General features: G+C 42.7%; 1 protein-coding gene across 5 annotated transcripts; it reads left to right on the top strand.

The window, feature by feature from the left end:
- The first annotated feature begins 494 nt into the window (after positions 1 to 494).
- Rnf168 (ring finger protein 168) lies at positions 495 to 23,233 on the top strand. Of its 5 annotated transcripts, none has more exons than XM_087576951.1 (7): positions 495 to 1,425; positions 5,085 to 5,161; positions 7,490 to 7,665; positions 8,244 to 8,539; positions 12,229 to 12,350; positions 16,575 to 16,653; positions 20,704 to 22,681. In XM_087576951.1, the coding sequence occupies exons 4-7, from the start codon at positions 8,483 to 8,485 to the stop codon at positions 21,637 to 21,639; spliced, it is 1,194 nt and encodes a 397-aa protein (XP_087433077.1). In that variant the 5' UTR covers positions 495 to 1,425; positions 5,085 to 5,161; positions 7,490 to 7,665; positions 8,244 to 8,482; the 3' UTR covers positions 21,640 to 22,681.
- Positions 23,234 to 23,617: the final 384 nt, after the last annotated feature.

Here is a 23,617-nt window from a genome sequence, read left to right as displayed (position 1 = left end):
TTTGAACTCAGGACCTCTGGAAGAACAGTAGGTGACCTTAACCATTGAGCCATTTCTCCAAAGCCCTCCCCTACCCCCCACCCTCCAAGATTCTTTGAAGCCTCCAGTGTAACTTTTTGTTGCTGTTTTCCTTGAACGTCACATGTCTATAAAGCCAATATCTGCTTGTCATAAAGCACATTCTATAAAATGCTAGTGTTGCAAATAAATGCTAACAAAAATCTTTACAGTAAATTTGTTGCAATTTCTTCTTTTAGCACTAAGAACTTTAGAAAGCTTGGTTGGGAGAAAAACAGAAGGGTAGCCCGAAAAATACTAAAAGAATAATTACAAAAATTATTGTTTGTATCTTGGTTTAGAGAGTTACTTTTTAGCCAGCGAATAACAAAATTTCTACAACCTACAGTGGCTGAACCACCAAAGGCGGGAGGAGTTGCTACTGGCAGGCCAAGCGCGAGTGCACAGCAGCTCCCGGAAGTCCCGCCCAAATGGGCGGTTCCTTGGAGGAAGACGGTTTTGGCGGGAGTTGTGACATTTGTAGCGCCTGTGTACCTACTCGGGCCGCGCCTAATAGATCGACTGGCTTGACAGCGAGTCTGAGCCGCTGGGTCTTGAGACCCGGGGGAACCGCGAGGCGGCCAGAAGCTGGAGCGTGGGCACTGGAGGGCTGCCTCCACTGCAACTGCGACACGGAAGTCCAGCGGCGGCCCGAGCCCGGTTTCCGGGTGATCTTGGAGCGGCGGTCTCCGGGCTTCCGGCGCTGGCCGGCTCGGCGGCCTCGCGCAAAGAGGCGGGTCCTCCACTAAGTAAGAAGGGGAGCTGGATGCGACCTTCTGTGGCGCGGGGAGCTAGAACCCCTCTCCGCCCCGAGGCCTCCGCGCTCCGGGAGGAACGTTCTTTCATTCCCTTGCTGGACGCAGGGCATAACTGTTTACCTGACATCACAGCTCCTGTTCGCCTCGGGCCTGTGGAAACTCAGGCCGTCTGGATTTCAGTACGCTGCTGTATGTGAGAATAAACGCCAGAAGGCTCCTGATTTTCTTCGTACTTTATGTGCTTAGCCGAAAGACGACTTTTGTTCCTTTCAGCTGTTGACGTTGGGTAGGCCACATTAGCATATGAAGATGGCTGCACCTAAAAACTCCATCCCTTCCTTAGCGGAATGTCAGTGCGGGATCTGCATGGAAATCCTCGTAGAGCCTGTAACCCTACCTTGCAACCACACGCTCTGTAACCCATGCTTCCAATCGACTGTTGAAAAGGCCAATTTATGCTGTCCCTTCTGTCGCCGCCGGGTCTCTTCGTGGACTCGGTACCATACCCGAAGAAATTCTCTGGTCAATACAGACCTGTGGGAGATTATTCAAAAGCACTATGCAAAGGAATGCAAGCTTAGAATCTCTGGACAAGAATCAAAGGAAATCGGTAAGTAAGATTAAACATGTTTATTGGGTAAAATCCAAAATCTTTTAGAAAGGGAACCATTTTTGTTTCTCGAGACAGGGTTCCTCAGTGTAGCCCTAGCTAGCCCCGAACTCAGAAATCTACCTATGTCTGCCTCCTGCGTGATGGGATTAAATGTACTCGACCCCACCGCACTGCTAGAACCATCATCTTTTCTTTTTTTTTTTTTTCTTTCTTTCTTTTTTTCGAACCTAGGGCCTTGTGCTTGCTAGGCAAGCGCTCTACCACTGAGCTAAATCCCCAAACCCCCCCCCCCCCGCCTTTTTTTAATATTATTTATTTAATGTGTATGAGTATACCGTAGCTGTGAGCCACCATGTGGTTGCTGGGAATTGAACTCAGGACCTCTGGAAGAGCAGTCAGTGCTCTTAACCACTGAGCCACCTCCCCAGCCCGAATCATCATTTTCTAATTAAAAAAAGAAAAGAAAAGAAAAAGAAGGCTAAGTAGTCTGAATCGTGAGGATTTGTGGTTTTGTAGGCCTTGCCCACACAGACGTTAAAGTCAAGGACAGACTTTATCACATGTAATAATGGTCAACTTGTGTTCATCTACTGTGAATTTAGGGCTTTTTTTTTTTTTTTTTGGGTAACATTTTTTAGACATGTTTTGAGACAAGGTTTTATTACTATGTAGCTTGGGCTAGCCTTAGCCTCACACATAGTGGAGTTGTAGCAACTCGAGAACACACCTGCGCTTTATTCTTAGAATTAGTGAGGGTTGGCAACCTTTTCTGTAAAGGGCAGAATAGTATTTTGTGGACTGTATAGTCTACTGAGGACCGTGATATCTGCCACCGTAGACAATACATTAATTTACATTGCCCTTTGTAATTGAAGGCAGAGCCTGTGCTTCCATAAAACTATGAAAAGGAAATGTAAGGGCAGATGTGGCCTGCCAATGAACCATGACTAAATAGCCCCCGTCTTTAGAATATCACTATTACCTTCCTAAGAATAACTATCTGTGGAGGTAGCAGAATTAAGTAACTGCAGATACTCATGAAGGAAAAACTTGAGATCTCTTTTTTTTTTTTTTTTTTTTTTTGGTTCTTTTCTTTTGGAGCTGGGGACCGAACCCAGGGCCTTGCGCTTCCTAGGCAAGCGCTCTACCACTGAGCTAAATCCCCAACCCCGAGATCTCTTTTAAGTATGTATTTAATTGAGTATGCGAGTGTATGTGCACCATGTGCATGCAGTGCAGAAGAGGCACGAGATCCCTAGAACTGAGGGGCAGACCGTTATAGGCTGCTATGGGAGTACTAGGAACCAACCAAACCTGCTTACCCTGAAAGAAGAGTAGGCATCCTTAACCACTGAGCCAACTCTCAGAAAATTCTTACCCTTAAAAGAAGTTCAAGGGTTGGGGATTTAGCTCAGTGGGCCCTGGGTTCAGTCCCCAGCTCCAAAAAAAAAGAAAAGAAAAAAAAAGAAGTTCAATTGATAAATTAGATATCAAGAGGTCAAAAGAGCCTACAAAGTGGAAGAAAATATTTGTTAAGAAAGTAATGCCTAGGGGTTGGGGATTTAGCTCAGCGGTAGAGCGCTTGCCTAGCAAGCGGAAGGCCCTGGGTTCGGTCCCCAGCTCCGAAAAAAAAAAAAAAAAAAGAAAGAAAAAAAGAAAAAAAAGAAAAAAGAAAGTAATGCCTAAATAGAAGCAAGAGGATCACTAAATTCTAGGCCTGGCAGGGATAATTTGTGAGACCCTCTTAAAAATAACTGACCAGGGAAAAAACGCACTTAAAAAAGCTCAGCAGGAGTTTAGCCAAGACTACACAATAAGATCCTGTCTCAAAAAAAGATTCCTGGGGGCTGGAGAAATGGCTCAGTGGTTAAGAGCACTGACTGCTCTTCCAGAGGTCTTGAGTTCAATTCCCAGCAACCACATGGTGGCTCACAACCATCTGTAATACCCTATTCTGGTGTGTCTGGTGTACTCATATCCATTAAATAATATTTTTAAAAAATTGTAGTGTGGGATGAAGGCTTTGTTCAAGCTGTCATTACTTAGGAAAGCATTAATTTCATTAGTGGATCAATCCACTGATAAGTTCATCCCAACTGGGCTGTTAGGAGGCGAGGCCTGTCTGGAGGAAACACTGGTCACTGAAAATGCCTTTGACAGGTATACGTTGTTCTGGTTCCTCTCTGTGTTTCTTTGCTTCTTGACTGCAGTTGAAGTGGGCAACTCTGCTCTACCAAGGCTTTTCACAATTGCATAAAACCATAAATGTAAATTTCCGAATGAGCCAAACTAAACCTTTCCCCTCTGGTGTTGTTATGTGAGGTGTTTTGTCATAGCAGTAGTGGCTAACAGGAAGAAAATTGACAGAGTCTAAATTGAAGAGATAAAGAGATGCAGGCCAGCCTAGCCTGAACTCACAACAGTCTGCCTGCTTCGTCCTCAAGCTAGGACTAGAAGCGAGTGCTACGTGCCTGGCTCCGCCTCATGACTCTAAACTATTTCTTGGTACTATTGAACTTTAAAATCTTCATTAAATTTCTAAATTGTAGGCCTGGGATACAGTTCAGTGGCAGAGTGCCTCCGATTCAGTCACACATACACACACATTAGCCTTTAAGATGGAGAGCCAGCCCTGGCGGTGATGGTGCACACTTTTAATCATAGCACTCAGGAGGAGCATCAGTTTCCTAAAGCCAGAATGACAGAGTACCACAAAGTATAAAAAAAAAATGAAAATTTCATATTAGTTTTGGAGGCTAGAAATCAAACTAAGGTCAGGGCCTCTGACATTCCACACTGCTTTGTAGCTTTTTGATCTCTTTTGTGTGATGGCGTTTTGCTTCATGTATGGTTGTATGCTGTGTACGTGCCTGGTGCCTGCCAAGGCTGGAAGAGGATGTCGGCTCTCTTGGAGCTGGAGATAGAGGTGGTCATGAGCCACCATGTGGATGCTGAGAAACAAACTCAGGTCCTTTGCAAGAGCAGCCAGTGCTCTAACCACTGAACCCTCTCTCCAGTCCCAACCCCTTCTCTGCATGTCTTGATGCCATCTCCCATTTGTGTGTGTTTGTCTTTATGTCCAAATTTGTCCCATAGTTAAAGATTACTAGTCATAATTACAAGATTCGCCTCAATGACCATAGTTAATTTGATTACCTCTAAATGATCCTGTCTCCAAATAAAGCCCTATTCTGAAGCACCAGAGGTTAGAATTGGAACTCAGCTCAACAGGATAATCTAAGGATTCCTCTCAGAAAAACTTCAAAACATTAGAGAAATGGGAAATTCAAAGACCCAGCTGGGCATGGTGGTTTGTGGCTTATATACTTCTAATTACAACAGAGGAATCTGAGGTAGGAGGATCACAAGTTGGAGGCTAGACGTTGTCTCAATTTTTAAAAATTAATTTATTCACACTTCATTAATCTCTTAGGACGCCTTTTCGTTTGTTTTCTTAAGTACTCTCTTGGTGGGTTTTTATGGCCCAGTGCATGCTAGATATGACCTCTACTATTGACCTTCACCACTAGCTTGACCTTTTGCTGTGTGTGGGGTGTGTGGGTGGGTGGGGGTAGGGGTGTGTGGTTTTAGTGGGAGGCCTAAGTTAGTCATAAAGTTCTGTGTTGCCCTAATGCTGTTTTTTTCCATGAAAACAGTTGATGAGTACCAGCCAGTTCGTCTACTCAGTAAACCTGGGGAGTTGAGGCGAGAATATGAAGAGGAGATAAGCAAGGTAGGTATGAAATAATAGTTCAGTTTTTCATTCTTTTATTTTGTTCAAAATGCCTTTTCAATCTCATAAATTCTAGATTTACATAAAAGCACATGTTTATATAACTATCATGTACTGAGAGGTTAGTTATTTTAATATACTTTATAGCTACAACACCCTCTCCCCCTCCCCATTAAAAAGTGTTTGGTTGTGTTAGGACATGGCTTCACAGAGATTGTGTATGAGTTTTGCCCGCATGTATGTCTGTGCGTTACTTGTGTGATTAGTGTCTTTAGAGGCCAGAAGAGGAGGGCATAGGATTCCCAGGAGCTATAGTTACACCAAGCCACCATGTGGATCCTGGGAATCAAATCTAGGCCCTCTGGAAGAGCAGGCAACTGGCGCTCTTCTTTGTTTATTTTTTTAAAAGACTTATTTATTATATATATGTGAGTACACTGTCACTCTCTTCAGACACACCAGAAGAGGGTGTTAGATCTCATTACAGATGTAATGTTGTGAGCCACCATGTGGTTGCTGGGATTTGAACTCAGGACCTCTGGAAGAGCAGTCAGCCATCTCTAGCGTGCAGTTGGTATTTCTCGTATATAATTAATGGTGGGTGCTTTTTATTTTCAGATAGGGGCTTGCAGTGTGGGAGTGGCTGCTTTAGTACTGTATATAGTTAGTATACATATAGTTAGTATATATACTGTATATAGTTAGTGATCCTAAACGTTGAAGTATAAGTACTTCTTTGATTTCCCTAGGGTTTTCACCTTTAAAAAGGGTGATAAAGAAGTGGTAGATCGTGGGTTTGGTGAGGAAGGAATCCATCCAGTGGGGACTGGAGTGCAGAGTGGGAAAAGGTTTAGCTTACAGTGAAGCCGTTGGGCTTCACTAGGTACGATGGTGAAGGGCACTCACTGTGTTTGAGATGGGATCCTGCTCTACATCCCAGGCTGTGCTAGAACCCACTGTATGGAACCTACCTACACTGCCCTCACGCTGGTGGTCCTCTTGCCAGAAGCCTCCTCAGTGCTGCTGTTATAGGTGAATAGCTGCATGCCAATTAGTAAGTTTGCTCTGCAGAGGAAGCAGGACAGCAGAGAAGAAAGAGGAGCTTGTCCAGGGCTGAAGCCCTCATGGTCCAGTGTAAGGGAGCTGGGTGCTGAGGAGTGGCCATGGTGGATGTTTCCTGCACAAGTGAAATAATTGATTCCTGTGTCTCGGAAGTTCCTGTAGAAGTTTGAAGTTAGGGACTTTATGACAAACTGAGAAACAACAGGCAAAATGCTAGAAATTAAATGCACCAGTTCGGGTTAGTACTTCTGAGACTGCATGCTGTTGTTAAAGCAAGCCTAGTGCTTCTTTTTTGTTAAAGACCAGTTTCCTGAATTTGTTTCAAAGGAGTATCAGTAGGGGTTGCTTTTCTAACTGGAACTCTGTGTTGTGCAGCAAAATTTGAAACTGGGCCATGTATTAAGCTCAGTATCAGTATACTACAGAGGAGCTGCAACATCACAAAAGAAAGGGTTTGTCTTTTTTTTTTGCCAGCAGGTGGGGGAGGGGAACTTCACTGGCTAAGGCTGGTCTAGCAAATAAAAGAACTGTTGACTTCCATGAAGCACAGTTGTATATTATTCATGGAGGCATCATCTAACTCATGGGTGAATGAAACACGGTGCGCTTCGGTCAAAAGCTGCCACAGAATGAAGCAGAGTTCTCGAGTAAACTCTTGAGGAAAAGAAATGGGCCTTACTGAATCTACACAACCAGCTGGGAGTCTGGTGTAGTAAGTATTCAGTGTGGAACTGCTGCAGCAGCTGCTTCCTAAACGTTAATAGAATGGAAACATTGTAAGCACCCAATAGAACTTCCAAAAAGAAGACCTGTTTGATTAGGGAGGGGAGAGGTTGGGGACAGGGCCTTAAGACCTAACCCAGGTTAGCCTTGTCTGACAGGTTAGCAGCTGTCTGCCTGATTCAGTCTCTCAAGTGCAAAGTTTACAGGTGTGTATTACCACGCCCAGCTAAAGTCAAGTGTTTGGTTCTTGCTTTCTTATTGTGTGTGTACATTCAGTCTCATGGAACTTCAGCTCATCAATTCAGCTGGACAGGCTAACCTGTGACCACGTGGGATTTAGAGAATGGGGGGACACCTCCTCTGTGGTACTGGGGATCCAGACTCAGTTCCCAGTTCCTTAAGCTTGGATAGCATGCACTCTACCACACCGAGCCATCTCCTCAGCCACCTAAAGTCAAGGTTCTGTTTGTTGGTTATAAAGATAGTGTGTGCACAGAGAGAGTTCCTGTCGTGTATAGTTAGTTCTCCACCTATTCCTTTTAGGCAAAATGTCTCCTGAACCTGGGACCTGCTGTTGCTGCTGCTGCTGCTGCTTTCTCAATCTGGAAAGCCAACAAGCTTCAATGACCCTCCTGTTTCCACACATAAACAAGCAATATTTAAAAACAAACAACATGGGGCTGGGGATTTAGCTCAGTGGTAGAGCGCTTACCTAGGAAGCGCAAGGCCCTGGGTTTGGTCCCCAGCTCCGAAAAAAAGAACCAAAAAAAAAAAAAAAAAAAACAAACAACATGCCAGCATAGTGGTGCATGTCTTTAGTCCCCATCACTGGAAGCAGAGGCAGGTGGATCTTTTTGAGTTCCAGGACACCCAGGACTACATAGAGAAGAGACCCTGTCTTTAAAAAAAAAACAAAAGTAGCAGCTAAGTCTAGGGTATTCCTGCCCCGCTCCACCCCAGAAATCTTTCTCCTTTCCTTAATAAATCTGTCTGCTCTGCTAAAAAGCAGCAGCAGCAACTAGGTTGGTCTTAGGCAGCAGGTGGCTTTCCGTGAGCTGAGGAAAACACTTGCATGTCTGCTACTGTGGTGGAAACCGGTAAGGACTGAGGGCAAGCGGTTTGAGTCTTCGACCAAAGCTCTGTTGGGCTGACCAGGGTTTGTTTCCTGAGGGTAGGATTTTGAACTGGCCGTACAGAAGTTTGTCCATGGAGACTTGCATTTCATTGGAGATACCTTCTTCCTTTCTTTTTTTTTTTCCGGAGCTGGGGACCGAACCCAGGGCCTTGCGCTTCCTAGGCAAGCGCTGGAGATACCTTCTTAGTGGCGGTTTTCACTTGAATTTCCTGTTAAAATTATTGTGAAATACGAGTATTTTAGAGATTCAGGAAAGGGTATCCTTGATTGTGTTTAAGGTGGAGGCTGAGCGACAAGCCAGCAAGGAAGAGGAAAACAAAGCCAGTGAGGAGTACATACAGAGACTGCTGGCCGAGGAGGAGGAGGAGGAGAAAAGGCGGACGGAGAGAAGACGAAGTGAGATGGAGGAGCAGCTGAGGGGCGATGAGGAGCTGGCGAGGAGGCTGAGCACCAGCATCGTAAGTCGGACCACGCGCTCCCGCCTCCGGTGCCTGAAGAAGGCGCACAACTAGGAGGTTTTTAGGATATCTTTGTTGTTCTAAAGGAAAAGAGTTTTGTTTGTTTTAATTTGTGAGTATGTACCACATGTGTTTGGGTGTTCCCAGGGCCAGAGGGGCATCAGATGCTCCTGAATTACAGGCAGTTGTGAGCACCTGACATGGCTGCTAGGAACGAGTTTTCTGGAAGGGCAGTGCGTGATTTAAACCTCTGAGCCAGCTCTCCAACTCCAAGATAATAGAAATAATAATAACAGACTTCTTGTGTTTTGTTTGTTTGTTATGGTCTGTTTGTCTGTTGTTTTGAGACAGGATCAGTCTGTAGTCCTGTGCAATCTAGGAACTCCCTGTGTAGATCTCACAGAGGTCCACTTGCCTCTGCCTCCCTCTTGAGTGCTAGTATTAAAGGTGTGTACACCACTCCCAGCTCAGTAAACTTTTTATGAATGCAACATTTCTGTATATTGTCGCATATTTACTGTGGTCAGGTACATATTAATCAGGGTCAGGGTTATGGATTAAATCCCAGGATAGGCAAATAAGTTATACCCTCAGCCAGATCCTGTTTTATTTTAACATTTATTAGTGTGTAGGCACCACATAAGTGGCAGTCAGGGGACAGATTGCAGGAGTTGGTTCTCTCTCCTCCTGTGTGGGTTCTGGGGTCAAACTCGGGTCTCCAGGAGTGCTGTCAAGTGTGTTTACCTCTTGAGCTGGCTCACTGCTCCTCCAAGCCTAGTCCTTAAATAATATATTCTTATCTTACTATTTAGTTACTGCTTATAAAGAAAAATGAAAGGCAAGGTAGTAAAACATGCTAAACCCTGAGGGTTTTAGGACCCAGTGGCTTAGACTTAAGAGATGGAAGAGAAAGCTGTAGCACATGCTAGAGCAGTGAGCTGCAGACCTAGGTTTCTTTTTAAATAATATATGTGCAGGAAACAGCTATGACGATGTTTAACTCCTCCCTACTTTGAAAAACACACCTGAGAATAAATATATATATATATATATATATATATATATATATATATATATATTTTTTTTTTTTTTTTTTTTTTTTTTTTTTGGTTCTTTTTTTCAGAGCTGGGGACCGAACCCAGGGCCTTGCGCTTCCTAGGCAAGCCCTCTACCACTGAGCTAAATCCCCAACCCCGAGAATATATTTTATAAAAGTGAAGTATACCTCGAATTTTTTTATGACTCTTACCATTTATAATGTACTTTAGCTTTATGATCTTATCCGCCTTTTATTGTATAGCCTTTCGTCAGTTTGAGTTAAAATTTAGAGAGATGCACCATCAGGAAATTAGACTGACCAGCTATGGGTTAATCCTAGCACTTTGGGAGGCTGAGGTAAAAGGATCACTGCAATTTCAAGGTCAGTGTGAGCTACTTAGCTAAAACCCTGTCTACAACAATCATAGAAACCAGAGAGTGGTGGGGGAAGAGAGGCAAAGAAGGAGAGAGGGATGGCCAGATGTAATAGTGTGATGAGCTGGGTTCGGTCCCCAACTCCAAAAAAAAGAAAAAAGAAAAAAAAAATAGTGTGATGAGAAGGAGACACTGAGGATGGTGAGTGGGTTGAGAGGGAGACACTGAGGATGGTGAGTGGGTTGAGGAGACACTGAAGATGGTGAGTGGGTTGAGGAGACACTGAGGATGGTGAGTGGGTTGAGAAGGAGACACTGAGGATGGTGAGTGGGTTGAGAAGGAGACACTGAGGATGATGAGTGGGTTGAGAGGGAGACACTGAGGATGGTGAGTGGGTTGAGAAGGAGACACTGAGGATGGTGAGTGGGTTGAGAAGGAGACACTGAGGATGATGAGTGGGTTGAGAGGGAGACACTGAGGATGGTGAGTGGGTTGAGAGGGAGACACTGAGGATGATGATGGGTTGAGACACACTGAGGATGGTGAGTGGGTTGAGAAGGAGACACTGAAGAAGGGAATTTGGAGCCACTTGTACCTGCTAATTCTAGTTTTCACATGAGGTAGAGTAGATTTATTGAAGTTTTAGGATTATTGTTGGTTTATTGTAAAATTTTAGAGATAGGTAAACAATTAATGACTTATTTCTGTGTAATAACTTTTGCTCTAGATATATTCTTGGCTCTTTAACTAATATTTTCCACAACAGAGTAAGGTAGCTACAATTGCATGAGACTGTCAGGCTGACGAGGTAGCTCAGTGGTAAAGAGTGCTGCTTACACTCAAAGAACCCCAGTTTGATTTCCAGTACCCACATGTCAGTTTACAGCCGTCTCTAACTCTGGTTCCAGGGTATCCAACATCCTCTTCTGAACTCCCCAGCTATTCGGCATGCATATGGTGCAGACATGAACTGGTAAAATACCCATACACATAAGTAAATCTTTTTTAAAAAAACAAAACAAAGCCATGAGATTATCAGATAGAAGATTAATTAGTATCTTCATTTCTTTGAAAGAGTATTTGTGTGTGTGTTGTATTTAATTTTATGTATCTGATATGTGTGTGTATAAGGTACAATTTACATATGTTACATATGTAACATGACTAGATATATAGTAATAGATGCATTTAATTTAGCAAACTTGAATAGGCTTAATTTTGTTTATAGAGGTATACCTCTATATTTCAGTTAATTTTGTGATCTATCATACATACAAAAATCTAAAGATGATCAAATCTTACATAAAACGGCATAGCTTTGCATATAACCTAAACATGTCCTCCTGTATGATTATTTTCACTACATTTATGTGTTTGGCGAGTATGTATGCACGTGCACATGCGCTTACACGAGCAATCAGTAGACAACTTGTGAGAGTTGGTTCTCTGTTTCTATCTTCTTGATCTTAAGATGGAACTCAGGTTGCCAGACTTAGTAATGAGCACCCCTAACTGATGAACCATCTTGCCTTCCATGGACTTTAAGTCGTTACTTATGATCATGTAAATGCTATATGGATGCCTGTTGCAAAATAAAGTCTTGGGAATGAAAATGATGTATATAGATACTTGGTGGTCTTTAAATAACTTTACAGAATCTAAGTTAGGGACTAGAGTGATGGCTCAGTGGTTAAGAGTATTGATTGCTCTTCCAGAGGTACAATTTCCAGAACCCACATGTCAGCTTACAACTGTCTCTAACTCTAGTTCCAGGGGCTCTGACACCTTCACACACACATACAAGCAGGCAGAAGACCAATGTACATAAAATAAAAATAAATTATTTGTCTTAATTGGTGTTTTACTGCTGTGAAGAGATACCGTGACCAAGGTAACTCTTATAAGGACATTTAATTGGGGCTGGCTTACAGGTTCAGAGGTTCAGTCCATTATCATCAAGGCAGGAGCATGGCAGCATCCAGGCAGGCATGGTGCAGGAGGAGCTGAGAGTTCTACATCTTGTTCCAAAGGTAAACAGGAAAAGACAGGTTTCCAGGTAGCTAGAAGGAGGGTCTGAAAGCCAGTGACACACTTCCTCCCATGAGGCTGCACCTTCAAAGAGTGCCACTCCCTGGGCCAAGCACATTCAAACTACCACATTATTTTTAATTTTTTTAAATTAAAAAGAATTTTGAGTTAATACAATTCAAAGCTTTCTATTTTTCATCAAGTTCTCCTTAATAAAATGTCTTTGTATGTGTTTCTTGTTACTGAAGAACAGTAACTACGAGAGAAATATCTTGGCATCTCCTTTGAGTTCCAGAAAATCAGATCCCGTCACAAACAAGTCACAGAAGAAAAATACGAACAAACAAAAAAACTTTGGAGATATTCAAAGGTAAGTGAATATGACTGTCATTTATCCACTGATCGTCTACTGTATGTAAGCCTTTGGGTGTGTTCATATTGACTACCAAGTCTTTAAGGTTTGTTAAGGAGCTTTGGTTTTGTCTTTTAAAGACTTACTTATTTACTTATTTTTATGTGTTTAAGTGTTTTGCCTGCATGTAAATGTATGGAATGTGTGTCTGGTGCCCTCAGATGCCAAAAGACAGCACTGGAATCCCTAGTACTAGAGTTATGGGTGTCTATGAGGCAGTGTAGGCACTGGGAACTGACCCGGCTCTGTATCAGGCATGGCAGCAAGCACGTATACCTGCTGATCATCTTGCCAAAAAGCTGTTTCAATGGAAAGCTTGAGCCAGTCAGTGAGTGTCGCACACCTTTAATCCCAGTACTCAGGAGGCAGAGGCAGGCAGAACTTTGTGAGTTGAAGGCCAACCTGGACTACAGAGCTAGGTGTAGGATTGTTCTAGTTCTGTGTAGCCTAGGCTACACAGGGAAACCCTATCTCAAAACAAACTAAGAGCTGGAGAGATGGTTTACTGGATAAGAGCACTTCTTGCTCTTTCAAAGAACCCAGGTTTAATTCTTGGATTTAAATCAGGTGTGGTGGCTCCTAAACCACTCAAGGGATACCATGCATTTTTCTGGCCTCTACAGACCATGAATACATATAGCATACAAACATACATAAAGTAAACATTAAATGAATCTTTAAAATGTGGGCTGGATCTGGACACAGTGGGGCATATACATGTGCACACCTTTAATCCAAGCATTTGGGAGGCAGAGGGAGGTGGAGCTCTGGAGTCCAGGACAGCCAGGGCTACATAGAGAGTCCGAGTCTTGAAAAAACAAAACAAAAGCTTCTGTTTTGTTTTTTTTTTTTTTTGTTTTTGTTTTTTTTTTTTTTTTTGGTTCTTTTTTTCGGAGCTGGGGACCGAACCCAGGGCCTTGCGCTTCCTAGGTAAGCGCTCTACCACTGAGCTAAATCCCCAGCCCCTTTTTTTTTTGTTGTTGTTGGCTCTGTTTGGTTTGGTTTTGCAGCCTTGGCTGTTCTGGAATTCACTCTGTAGATCAGGCTAGCTTTGAACTTATAGAAGTCCACCTGCCTCTGCCTCTCAAGTGCACTACCACTGCCCAGCTAAAATCAATCAATCAATCAATCAATCAATCTCTTTTTCTTTTTCTTTTTCTTTTTTTTTTTTTCTTTTCTTTTTTTTCGGAGCTGGGGACCGAACCCAGTGCCTTGCACTTGCTAGGCAAGCGCTCTACCACTGAGCTAAATCCCCAACCCCCCCCCCTTTTTTTTTTTTTGAGGCTAGCCTGGTCTACAAAGCTAGTTCCAGGACAGCCAGTGCTGTTACACAGAGAAACTGTCTGATAGAAAAGAAAAAGAAAAATGAAAAGAAAGGAAACTTTTTAAAGTAACAATGAGGACTGACAAGGTAGCTCCATGGTAATCTGTGTTAGTTCCCTAGAGCCCGAGAAAAAGAGGGGACAAAGAACTCCACAAAGTTGTCTTTGGAATGCACACACACACATACACACACACACACACGTGCACACACTGTGGCAGTCATGTGCTAATAAACATCAAACCCCTTATACACACACACAGTAATAAGTAGTAAGAGATGAGATGAGAAATGGAAGTCTGTATGAGAGAGGTGAAGAAGAGGCCCTGTAGGGAGGGAACTTTATAACCAGACCTCCTCCCAACACACAACATTAAACCAAGTAGTGCGTGTGAGAGTGCGCCAAGCTCAGCAGTGTTTCCTGGGGATTTCCGCATGGCCAGAGACCCTTTGGAGTAAGGTAGAGACTATTCGTACAAGTGTCAAGTGTTGTGGTTCATGAATCCCCATACATGGAAGACAGAGGCAGGGAGAGCTCTGTAAATTTGAGGCCACCCCAGTCTATATCACAGCCAAGGCCCTGTCTTGGAGACCTTTTATAGAATACTATCTCAATTTTGGAAAGAAGGAGAAGAAAGAAAGAAAAAACCTCTTTCCAAATGGTCCCATATTACCCCCTTCTTGCTGTCTTTCAAATTCATGGCCCCTTTTTCATTAATTGTTATTACGTGCATATATGTATGCTTATATACATAACATATTCCTAAATACAATCTGATCAGTCTTTATATTGTTACTTATAGGCATGTCTTCAGCAATGATCATTTGATACTGGAATTGTTGGGCTTTTCCCTTAGGAAGAGTATTCCACTCTCAATGTTGCTTGTTTGCTTGTAGTTCTTTGTTTAGGGTCAAGGCTTTGCAGGCTTTCCCCTGTCTTTGGCATGTCAAAGCTGAGTAATTATAATCTCAAAAATAATATATACACACAGAAGTTCACATGTCATTCACTCTGGTCTTTTCCAGTGATATTCCTTTCCTATTACTGTGTTTTATATGGTTCTTAGATGTGGGCACTACTATTCTTTCATAAGCTGGTTTTTTGTTTTGTTTTGTTTTGTTTTGTTTTTGAGACAGTCTCTCTTCTTTGTGTAGCCCTGGCTGTCTAGGAACTCACTCTGTAGACCAGTCTGGCCTCAAGTTTAAATATCAGAGGCCGGGGGCTGGAGAGATGGCTCAGTGGTTAAGAGCACTGACTGCTCTGCCAGAGGTCCTGAGTTCAAATCCCAGCAACCACATGGTGGCTCACAACCATCTGTAAAGAGATCTGATGCCCTCTTCTGGTGTGTCTGAAGACAGTTACAGTGTACTTATAATAAAGAAAGAAAGAAAGAAAGAAAGAAAGAAAGAAAGAAAGAAAGAAAGAAAGAAAGATCAGAGGCCGACAGATCTGTCAGCCTCCGCCTCTACCTCCACCTCCTGAGTGCACCACCACTGCCTGGCCATAAATAATTTTTTTTATGCCTTATATATTTCCTTGATAAGATCTTTAAAAAAAAATCACCAAGGACTATGGTTGCTTTTTTTTTTTTTTTTTTTTTTTTTTTTTTTTTTTTTTGGAGCTGGGGACCGAACCCAGGGCCTTGCGCTTCCTATATGGTTGCTTTTTAAAAGATGCTTCGAACTAGGTGTGATTGATGAGACATAGTCCCACTTATTCTAAAGGCTAATAAGTAAGACAGGAGAACTTGGGTTTGAGCCCAGCCTGGGCATCGTAAGTGACCTGGTAAATCCTTGTCTAAAAAGGAGAAGGCAGAAACTGCTGAAATCCACGTTTTGCGGTTGGTAGCGGTGAGTGAGGTGGGGTACTGCAGAGCCCTTTGACACTTCAGATTGCCAGGAGAGCCTTAAGGACTGCTTCCTGCAGCCATCTTGAAATCAAGTTCCAGAGGAGAAACAAAGTCATCAGAGGAGGATAATGAAATCCTCTCATCTAAATTTGGGGTGTCAGATGCCTCTATGGTTCGTGGTGTTGAAAGAAGAGCATACATCATGTGTCAGCTCTTGTACTAATTGCCACCAGTAAACCTTTTTTACCATAGGAGAGAATTGGTTTAAAGTAATAACAAATACCTATTAACATGTGTGAGAACCTGGATTCTTGCTGGAAGAAACAATTAAAGCCATTTTCTCACGCTTTTATTGTAAGAAAAAATAATAGCCAAAAATTCTGGCAAGACATAATAGCCTCCTCTTAAAATAATGATTTATTATTATTGTTGTTATTTGGGTTTTTTTTTTTAATTTTTTTTTTTTTTCGGAGCTGGGGACCAAACCCAGGGCCTTGCGGTTGCTAGGCAAGCGCTCTACCACTGAGCCAAATCCCCAACCCCTTTTTTCTTTTGGTTATTTTTTGATATAGAATTTCTCTGTGTAACCCTGGCTGTCCTGTATATTTTTGTGAATTTTGAGAAACTTTATGGTCTTCCACTGTTTGATCCTATCAGCCTTTTAAGCCCTTTTCAAGAATTATGAGATATTTAATATGACCTCGTCTTTCTTTTTGTTTTTACACTAAAATACAGTACTGAACCCTCCCTCCATCCCCTGCTGTGTTATGCTGCAGGAAGCTTGGGCCTCCAGTGTGCTAGCCAGGCAGTCTCAATGTCCTGAAATACTCAGAGTTCAAATTTTATCTTACAGTTGTCCTGAGACCTGGAGATGCTTCAGTAAGATAGCCAGCAAACACAGCCTTTAGGCATAAGTGGTTCATCGGCCTTTTACCATATCGAATTTTTTCAAAACATTAACGTTTTACTAAACTTTAAACATTTTTCTTTTTGTTTTGTTTTTATTTAAAGATACTTGTCACCTAAGTCGAAGCCTGGGACAGCATGGGCATGTAAAACTGAGCATGGAGAAGACATGTGCAAGTCTAAGGTAGGTGTGTCGGTGCTCGGGGGGGTGGGAGGGCCTTGACTCCTGCTGCGCATTACTGAGCCTGGTGCTATCTTGGCTCACTCTCCTCTAATGGACCCAGGCTGATAGACCCTTCCGTCTTTGTTATCAGAGGGCTCTGTCCTGGCTACCAGTGGATGCCTCCAGTAAATACACAATCACGTGAGCTTTCTGTATCTTAGTAAAACTTTCTCTTTTCTTTTAAGACTTTATTGATTTAGTTTTAAAGAGATTTTGAATTTTTTCTTTCGAAAGAGACGTGGTTTCTCTGTTGCCCTTGCTGCCCTGGAACTGGCCTTGCTGGCCTTGTAGACCTCCTGCCTTTGTCTCCTAAGGGCTGGAGTTAAATGCTCTGATTTGTTTTTATGTACATTGGTATTTCCCCTGCGTTTATGTATGTGTGAGGGTGTTGGATCCCTGGAACTGGAGTAAGAGACCTTTGTAAGCTGCCATGTCCTTTGGAAGAACAGCCAGTGCTTTTAACTGCTGAACCATCTCCTTTTCCTACATGTGTGTTTGTACAACACATGTGGATGCCTGGGGTCCAAGAAGGTCATAAGAGGACATCACCTTAGTACTGGAGTTAAGGTTTTGAGCTGCCATGTGAGTGCTAGGAATCAAACCTGAGTCTTAGAAGGACAGCAACAGGTACTCTTAAGCCCAAAACTTTCTCTTCAAACATAGGCATTGGCCAGATTTGCCCTATGGGCCATGGTTTCTTTTTTATTTCGTTGGGTTTTTTTGTTCTGGATGGGGTTTCTCTGTGTGTTCCTTTGGCTGTCCTGGAACTCACTCTGTGGACCAGGCTGGCCTCAAATCTGTAAAGATCTAACTGTCTCTCCCTCCTGACTCCTGATCACTGGGATAGAGGTGTGTACCACCACTGTTCAGCTAGGCCATAATATTTTTTTAAGGATTTTATATATACATATATATATATATATATAAGCTGTCTTCAGACACACCAGAAGACAGCATCAGATCCCATTACAGATGCTTGTGAGCCACCATGTGGATACTAGGAATTGAACTCAGGACCTCTGGAAGAACAGTTGGACCACTGGATCATCTCTGTACCCCCCCCCTCCTTTTTTAAAGAATTTTTTCTTATAGGCCATAACTTTTCATCTCTGACTAATATTAAAATGTACACAACTGGGCTGGAGAGATGGCTCAGTGGTTAAGAGCACCGACTGCTCTTAACCTGAGGTTGAGGTCCTGAGTTCAAATCCCAGTAACCACATGGTGGCTCACAACCATCTGTAAGGAGATCTGATGCCCTCTTCTGGTGTGTCTGAAGACAGCTACACTGTACTCATATATAATAAATAAATAAAATATTTTTAAAAAAATATACACAACTGAGTAGGTTACGTGTGGCTCCTGTTTACCTGGACTTTCAGAGGCAAAGGGCAGGCTGTTAGCGTGTGTTAAGGAGGAACCCTCACAGCTGAAGCTGTAAGCAGTGACCTAAGACATGACACCAAACATGGGTGTGGTGTCACTCAAACCCCGTCAGTGTCTTTGGGGCAGGGTGGTGTGGGCCTATAATCCTTTCACACAGGAGCTGTAGCCAGAGGATTATGATTTGAACTATATAGCAAGTTCCATGCTGGTCTACACTACATGGTAAGACTGTTTCAAAAATAAAGTCAATCAGAGTCACTTCAAGCTTTGTCTTGTGAGTATTTTGCCTGTTAAGTGTGCATGTCTGTGTGCTGGTGCTGTGGAGACCAGAAGAAGGCCACAGTTCCCCTTGGAAGTGGAGCTACATGACAGTAGGTCCTCTGATGTGAAGCCTCTTTTCTTAGCCACTGACTCATCTCTTCAACCCTGCAAATTAAGTTCTTTATCCTAAGGGTTAGGTAAAAGAAAAGGTGTATTTTTTTTTAAAGATTTAATTTGTTTTATGTATATGAGTACACTGTTGCTGTCTTCAGACACACCAGAAGAGGGCATCAGATCCAATTACAGATGGTTGTTGAGCCACCATGTGGTTACTGGGAATTGAACTCAGGACCTCTGGAAGAACAGTCAGAGCTCTTAACCACTGAGCCATCCCTACAGCCTGAAAGGGTGTATTTTTTTTTTTTTTTTTTTTTTTGTTCTTTTTTTCGGAGCTGGGGATCGAACCCAGGGCCTTGCGCTTCCTAGGTAAGTGCTCTACCACTGAGCTAAATCCCCAGCCCCGAAAGGGTGTATTTTTGCTAATCTCTCATTAGTGTTTCTTTTATTGTTGAATGTAGACACACACACACACACACACACACACACACACACACACACACACACACCCAGTTACTAGTAATAGTACTTGTGACTCTGTCATTGAGAGAAAACACAGGTATTATCTAGGAATGGTAGCATACTCAGGGCTTGGGAGAGCCTGAGAAACAAAATGGGGCTGGAAGTGTAAATCAGTAATACATACAGTCTGTACATAGAGGTCCAGCTTTGATCCTGAGCACCAAGGGAAGAAGAAGGGAGAGGAAGGGAAACATATTTACTACAAATTTCTCTCTTCTTTAATATACAGATGATTTTATTTGCTACTGTATCTTATTTATCAATAAAAACCTTTTATGGGTTAAGAAATTAAACAAAAGGGGCTGGTGAGATAGTTCAGCAGTTAAGAGTAGTGGTTGTTCTTCCAGAGGTCCAGAGTTCAATTCCCAGCAACCACATGGTGGCTCACAACCATTTGTAATGGGTTCCGATGCCCTCTTCTGGCCTGTGGATGTATATGCATCAGAGTGCTCATACTTTAAATAATTTTTTTTAAAAAAGAAAAGAAATTAAACAAACAAAACAACAACAACAACAAGCCAGGATCTCACATAGCCTAGACTGGCTTTTAACTTGGGTCTGTAGCCAAGGAGGGCCTTGAACTACTGACCTTTTCACTTTCACTTTCTGCGTGCTGGAGTTCTGGGTGTATACCAACATGTCTGGTTTTATGTGGTGCTAGGGTTTGAATCCAGGATTTCTTACATTGTAGGCAAGGATTTTGCAATTGAGCTACATCACCAACTCTTCTTACACACTTACTTTTGGGTTTAGTTAGTTTGTTTTTGAGGCAGGGTCTTAATCAGTTGTCTGGGAACTCATTATGTAGAACAGATTGGTCTTGAAATCACAGAGATTCACCTGTCGGCCTCCCAAATGCTGTAGTTAAAGGCATGCCCCACCACTCCCAGCTCACACGTTTGTTTTTAAATAATAACCTTGTTACCATTCCCCTCGTCAGGACATGTATTGCAGGGTTTTTTCTGGATATCAGAAGTAGAGCACTAACCTAGCTTGTGGCAAGGGTCCTAGTGTGATACCCATCAACACTTGAAACAACAAAGCTTGAAGCACAGTGCCACATGCCTGTAGTCCTGTCCTTGGAAGGCTAGGGTCTCAGGATCTCTTACCCAAGAGAGTCAGGTCAGTTTGATAAGTTACCAGATCCTATCTCAAAAAGTCGGTTCCTCTGAAGAGGTTTTTGTAGGCACTTCATTAAAATACCAAAGAAGGGCTAGAGAGATGGCTTGGTTTTTAAAATCACTCACTGCTCTTCCAGAAGACCTAGTGTGGTTTCCAGCATTTATATCAACTGTCACTCCAGCTCCAGGGACTCTGGGGACATTTGCACTTGTGTTCATACATCTCCCCTGCCGCACACTCTTGTACACATAGTTAAAAATAAAATCTTTAAAATGTCGGAGAAGGGGCTGGAGAGATGGCTCAGCGGTTAAGAGCACTGCTGCTCTTCCAGAGGTCCTGAGTTCAATTCCCAGCAACCACATGGTGGCTCACAGACATCTGTAATGAGATCTGATGCCCTCTTCTGGTGCATCTGAAGAGGGTGACAGTGTACTCACATCCATAAATCTAAAAAAGAAAGAGAAGGAAAGGTAGGGCGACAATGGTGATGAGAATCCCTGATTAGTAATATGTGATTGTGTCCAGTGACCATTCATATAAGATACTGGTGTAGCTGGCTTATATGTCTTCCCTTTATATACTCAGGAATTTTGTTTTCTACAGGAAACAGACAGTAGTGACACGAAGAGCCCTGTGTTGCAAGACACAGACGTTGAAGAAAGCATGCCAACACATTCTCCTCAGACCTGCCCAGAAACTCAAGGGCAAGGTCCGGAGCCTTTGACAGAGATGCCTGTGCCATGGCTATGTGCAAGGAATGCTGAACAGTGCCTTGAGGGAAAAGCTGAAGCAGTGTCAACCAATCCTGATGATTCATGTATTGTAAATGATGGTGGACCTAGAGCCATAGTTTCTAACTCTAAGGAAGCTGCAGTTAAGCCTCCTACCAAGATAGAAAACGAAGAGTATTCTGTGTCAGGTGTGACCCAGTTAACTGAGGGCAACGGAGTTCCAACAGAGAGCAGAGTGTACGACTTACTAGTCGGAAAAGAGATTTCCGAAAGAGAAAACCAGGAATCTGTGTTTGAAGAAGTCATGGATCCATGCTTTTCTGCAAAAAGAAGGAAAATATTCATCACATCCTCCTTAGATCAAGAAGAAACAGAAGTGAATTTTACACAAAAACTGATAGATTTGGAACATATGCTTTTCGAGAGACATAAGCAAGAAGAACAGGACAGGTTGTTAGCATTACAACTTCAAAAAGAGGCAGATAAAGAAAAAATGGTGCCAAACCGGCAGAAAGGATCCCCAGATCAGTACCAGCTGCGCACATCTTCACCCCCAGACGGGTTGCTGAATGGACAGAGGAAGAATGTCAAAGATAGGAACTCCCCAAAGCAAACTGCAGATCGTTCAAAATCTCAGAGGAGCAGGAAAGGTGAATACTGGGAGACCTTCGAAAGCACTTGGAAGGGTTCAGTTAATGGAACGAAGATGCCAACTCCTAGGAAAGATAGTTGTAATGTATCTAAACGTGCCTGTCCCCTACAGCACAGAAGTGCACAGAAAAGCATTCTTCAAATGTTTCAGAGGTAACCAAGCAAAGCACCGGGAGAGAGTTCTACAGTCCAGTAAAGCTATATTATAGCAAAGCTAGCTCTTCTCCCCTAAAATCCTGAGATGTGTCATTAGTTTCTGCTCAGCAAACACACTTCTTCTCTTTAAGCTGTGATTACAAAGGAAGAACTTACGAATGTGTTTCTGCAAAAGTCAGTGATGAGGAAATGTCCTTGAGAATTGTTTCCCTTGTTAGCAGCTGCTGTGTTCTAAGTGTGACACCTTTACAGGTGTAAAACTCCTCGGTCAGGACATCTTCAGGGCCACTCCCTTTTCCAAACTTTTTTTTATTTTTAATGAATGGGTAAGGAGTCCACACAGGGATCTTCCGTAACACCAGTAAGTCCCCATCCCAGTTTTAACTCTAAGCATTTTAGCATTTCCTTTGGTGGAAAGTGGGTTGGTGTCAACAGCAGCTAGTTACAAAGCTGCTAGATTGTTAATGCAAGGGCTTTACGGTGGGCTGGGCTGAGTGCTGGAATGGGAGTGAGGGGAATCCCTGAACTGAATGGGTGATCAAAAACCGGGTCCAGCATGGGCACCAGATTTCCTGTGGCAGAACATTCTCCTTAGTTCCTTTGTTAAATGACAGAAAATATTTGGAGTTTACAGCTTTTCACGCCATGGCATCTTGGTGTGAAAGGGCAAATTGGTATAGTTTTACTTATCTCTTCTAGAAAAGAAATAAATTATTGAAGGAAAATTATACTGTGCTCTGCTAGCATTATACTGAACACCCGGCATTACCGTCTTTATTGCGTACTGGCTCAGACTCATGCCTGTTTGTGCACACAGGGACGTGGTGTGTGGGACTTGTCATGGATTGTCCTGGGTATGTGGGGCTTGACTTGGATTGTCCTGGGGTCCAGACTGAAGTCACCTCGTGAAGCTGAGCCTCTGCTATTCACCTTCTGTTAAAACAGCTCAGCAGGCTGTAGTCTCAGTAGGATTTCTCTGGTGTCTTGGCTCCACTTATGTCCTGCAAACATAATAAACCGTCCTAATGCACTGTTTGCCTTTATCCACACTTTTGTCATTTGAATTTCTTCTTACAAGTTTTGAGACTTTTTTTTTTTTATGTTTATCTTGGCAGAATTTTTCTCTAAAATCAATTTAACTTGATGCTTTAAGGAGACAGTGTTGGAACTTCAAATTAGAAATTATCACATTGAGTCTTCGTGGAATAGTTCATGACCAAAAAGGGAATAAGAAAAACATTCTAGTATGATATAGTGGGAATTTATATATTCACCACTAGTTTGTCCATGGGGAGTCATCCTGATTGAAGTTGTTTTCAGGTTTTTCGTTTCTCTGTTAGCCTTTCTGTTATTCTTATTGTTGGTGCCTTTGTGTTAGAAAACATTAGATTTTTTAAAATTGGTCATTAGTGAACTGCTTTTTCCTCATTTTTGTTGGAAAATATTTAATATCTCAGTATTAAAGCTGTGCAGCTTTGAAAAAATAAAAGACGCCTAACATGGTGGCACGGCCTAATTAATCCCAGTACTTCAGAGACAGGGAGATCTCTGTGAGTTCTTTTTAAAAAAAAAATTAAAAGAATGGTTAATAAAAATTGACTCTCATGTTTATTTTACTACACTTTAATAAAAAATGGCTACAAACCAGGCATGGTTATACATGTCAACCCTATCAAGGAAGGCTAAGGCAGATTTCGGTGGCCAAGCTGGGCTGCATATTAGACCCTGTTTATGGTGTTAGAGGGCACAGCCTCACACATGCTCAGTAAGCATTCTCTCTGAGCTGCATTCCCAGGCCAAGTGAGGGAAACCGTCTCAAAAACCAAAACAAAATCGGCTGCATAGAGATCAGACTTGTGTTAAAATTCCATAAAACTTGACATACTTGCTTGGCACCATGCCATATGCCGTTTATCCCCAGCAGTAGGCAGGTCTCCACAGTGAGACCCTGTCTTCGCATTCATTTATCGTGAGGGCTG

Source organism: Rattus norvegicus, chromosome 11 (genome assembly GCF_021556685.1).
Source record: "Rattus norvegicus strain SHRSP/BbbUtx chromosome 11, alternate assembly SHRSP_T2T, whole genome shotgun sequence".
In the NCBI taxonomy this organism is placed as follows: Eukaryota; Metazoa; Chordata; class Mammalia; order Rodentia; family Muridae; genus Rattus; species Rattus norvegicus.
This window is presented reverse-complemented; position numbering and strand designations above follow the sequence as displayed.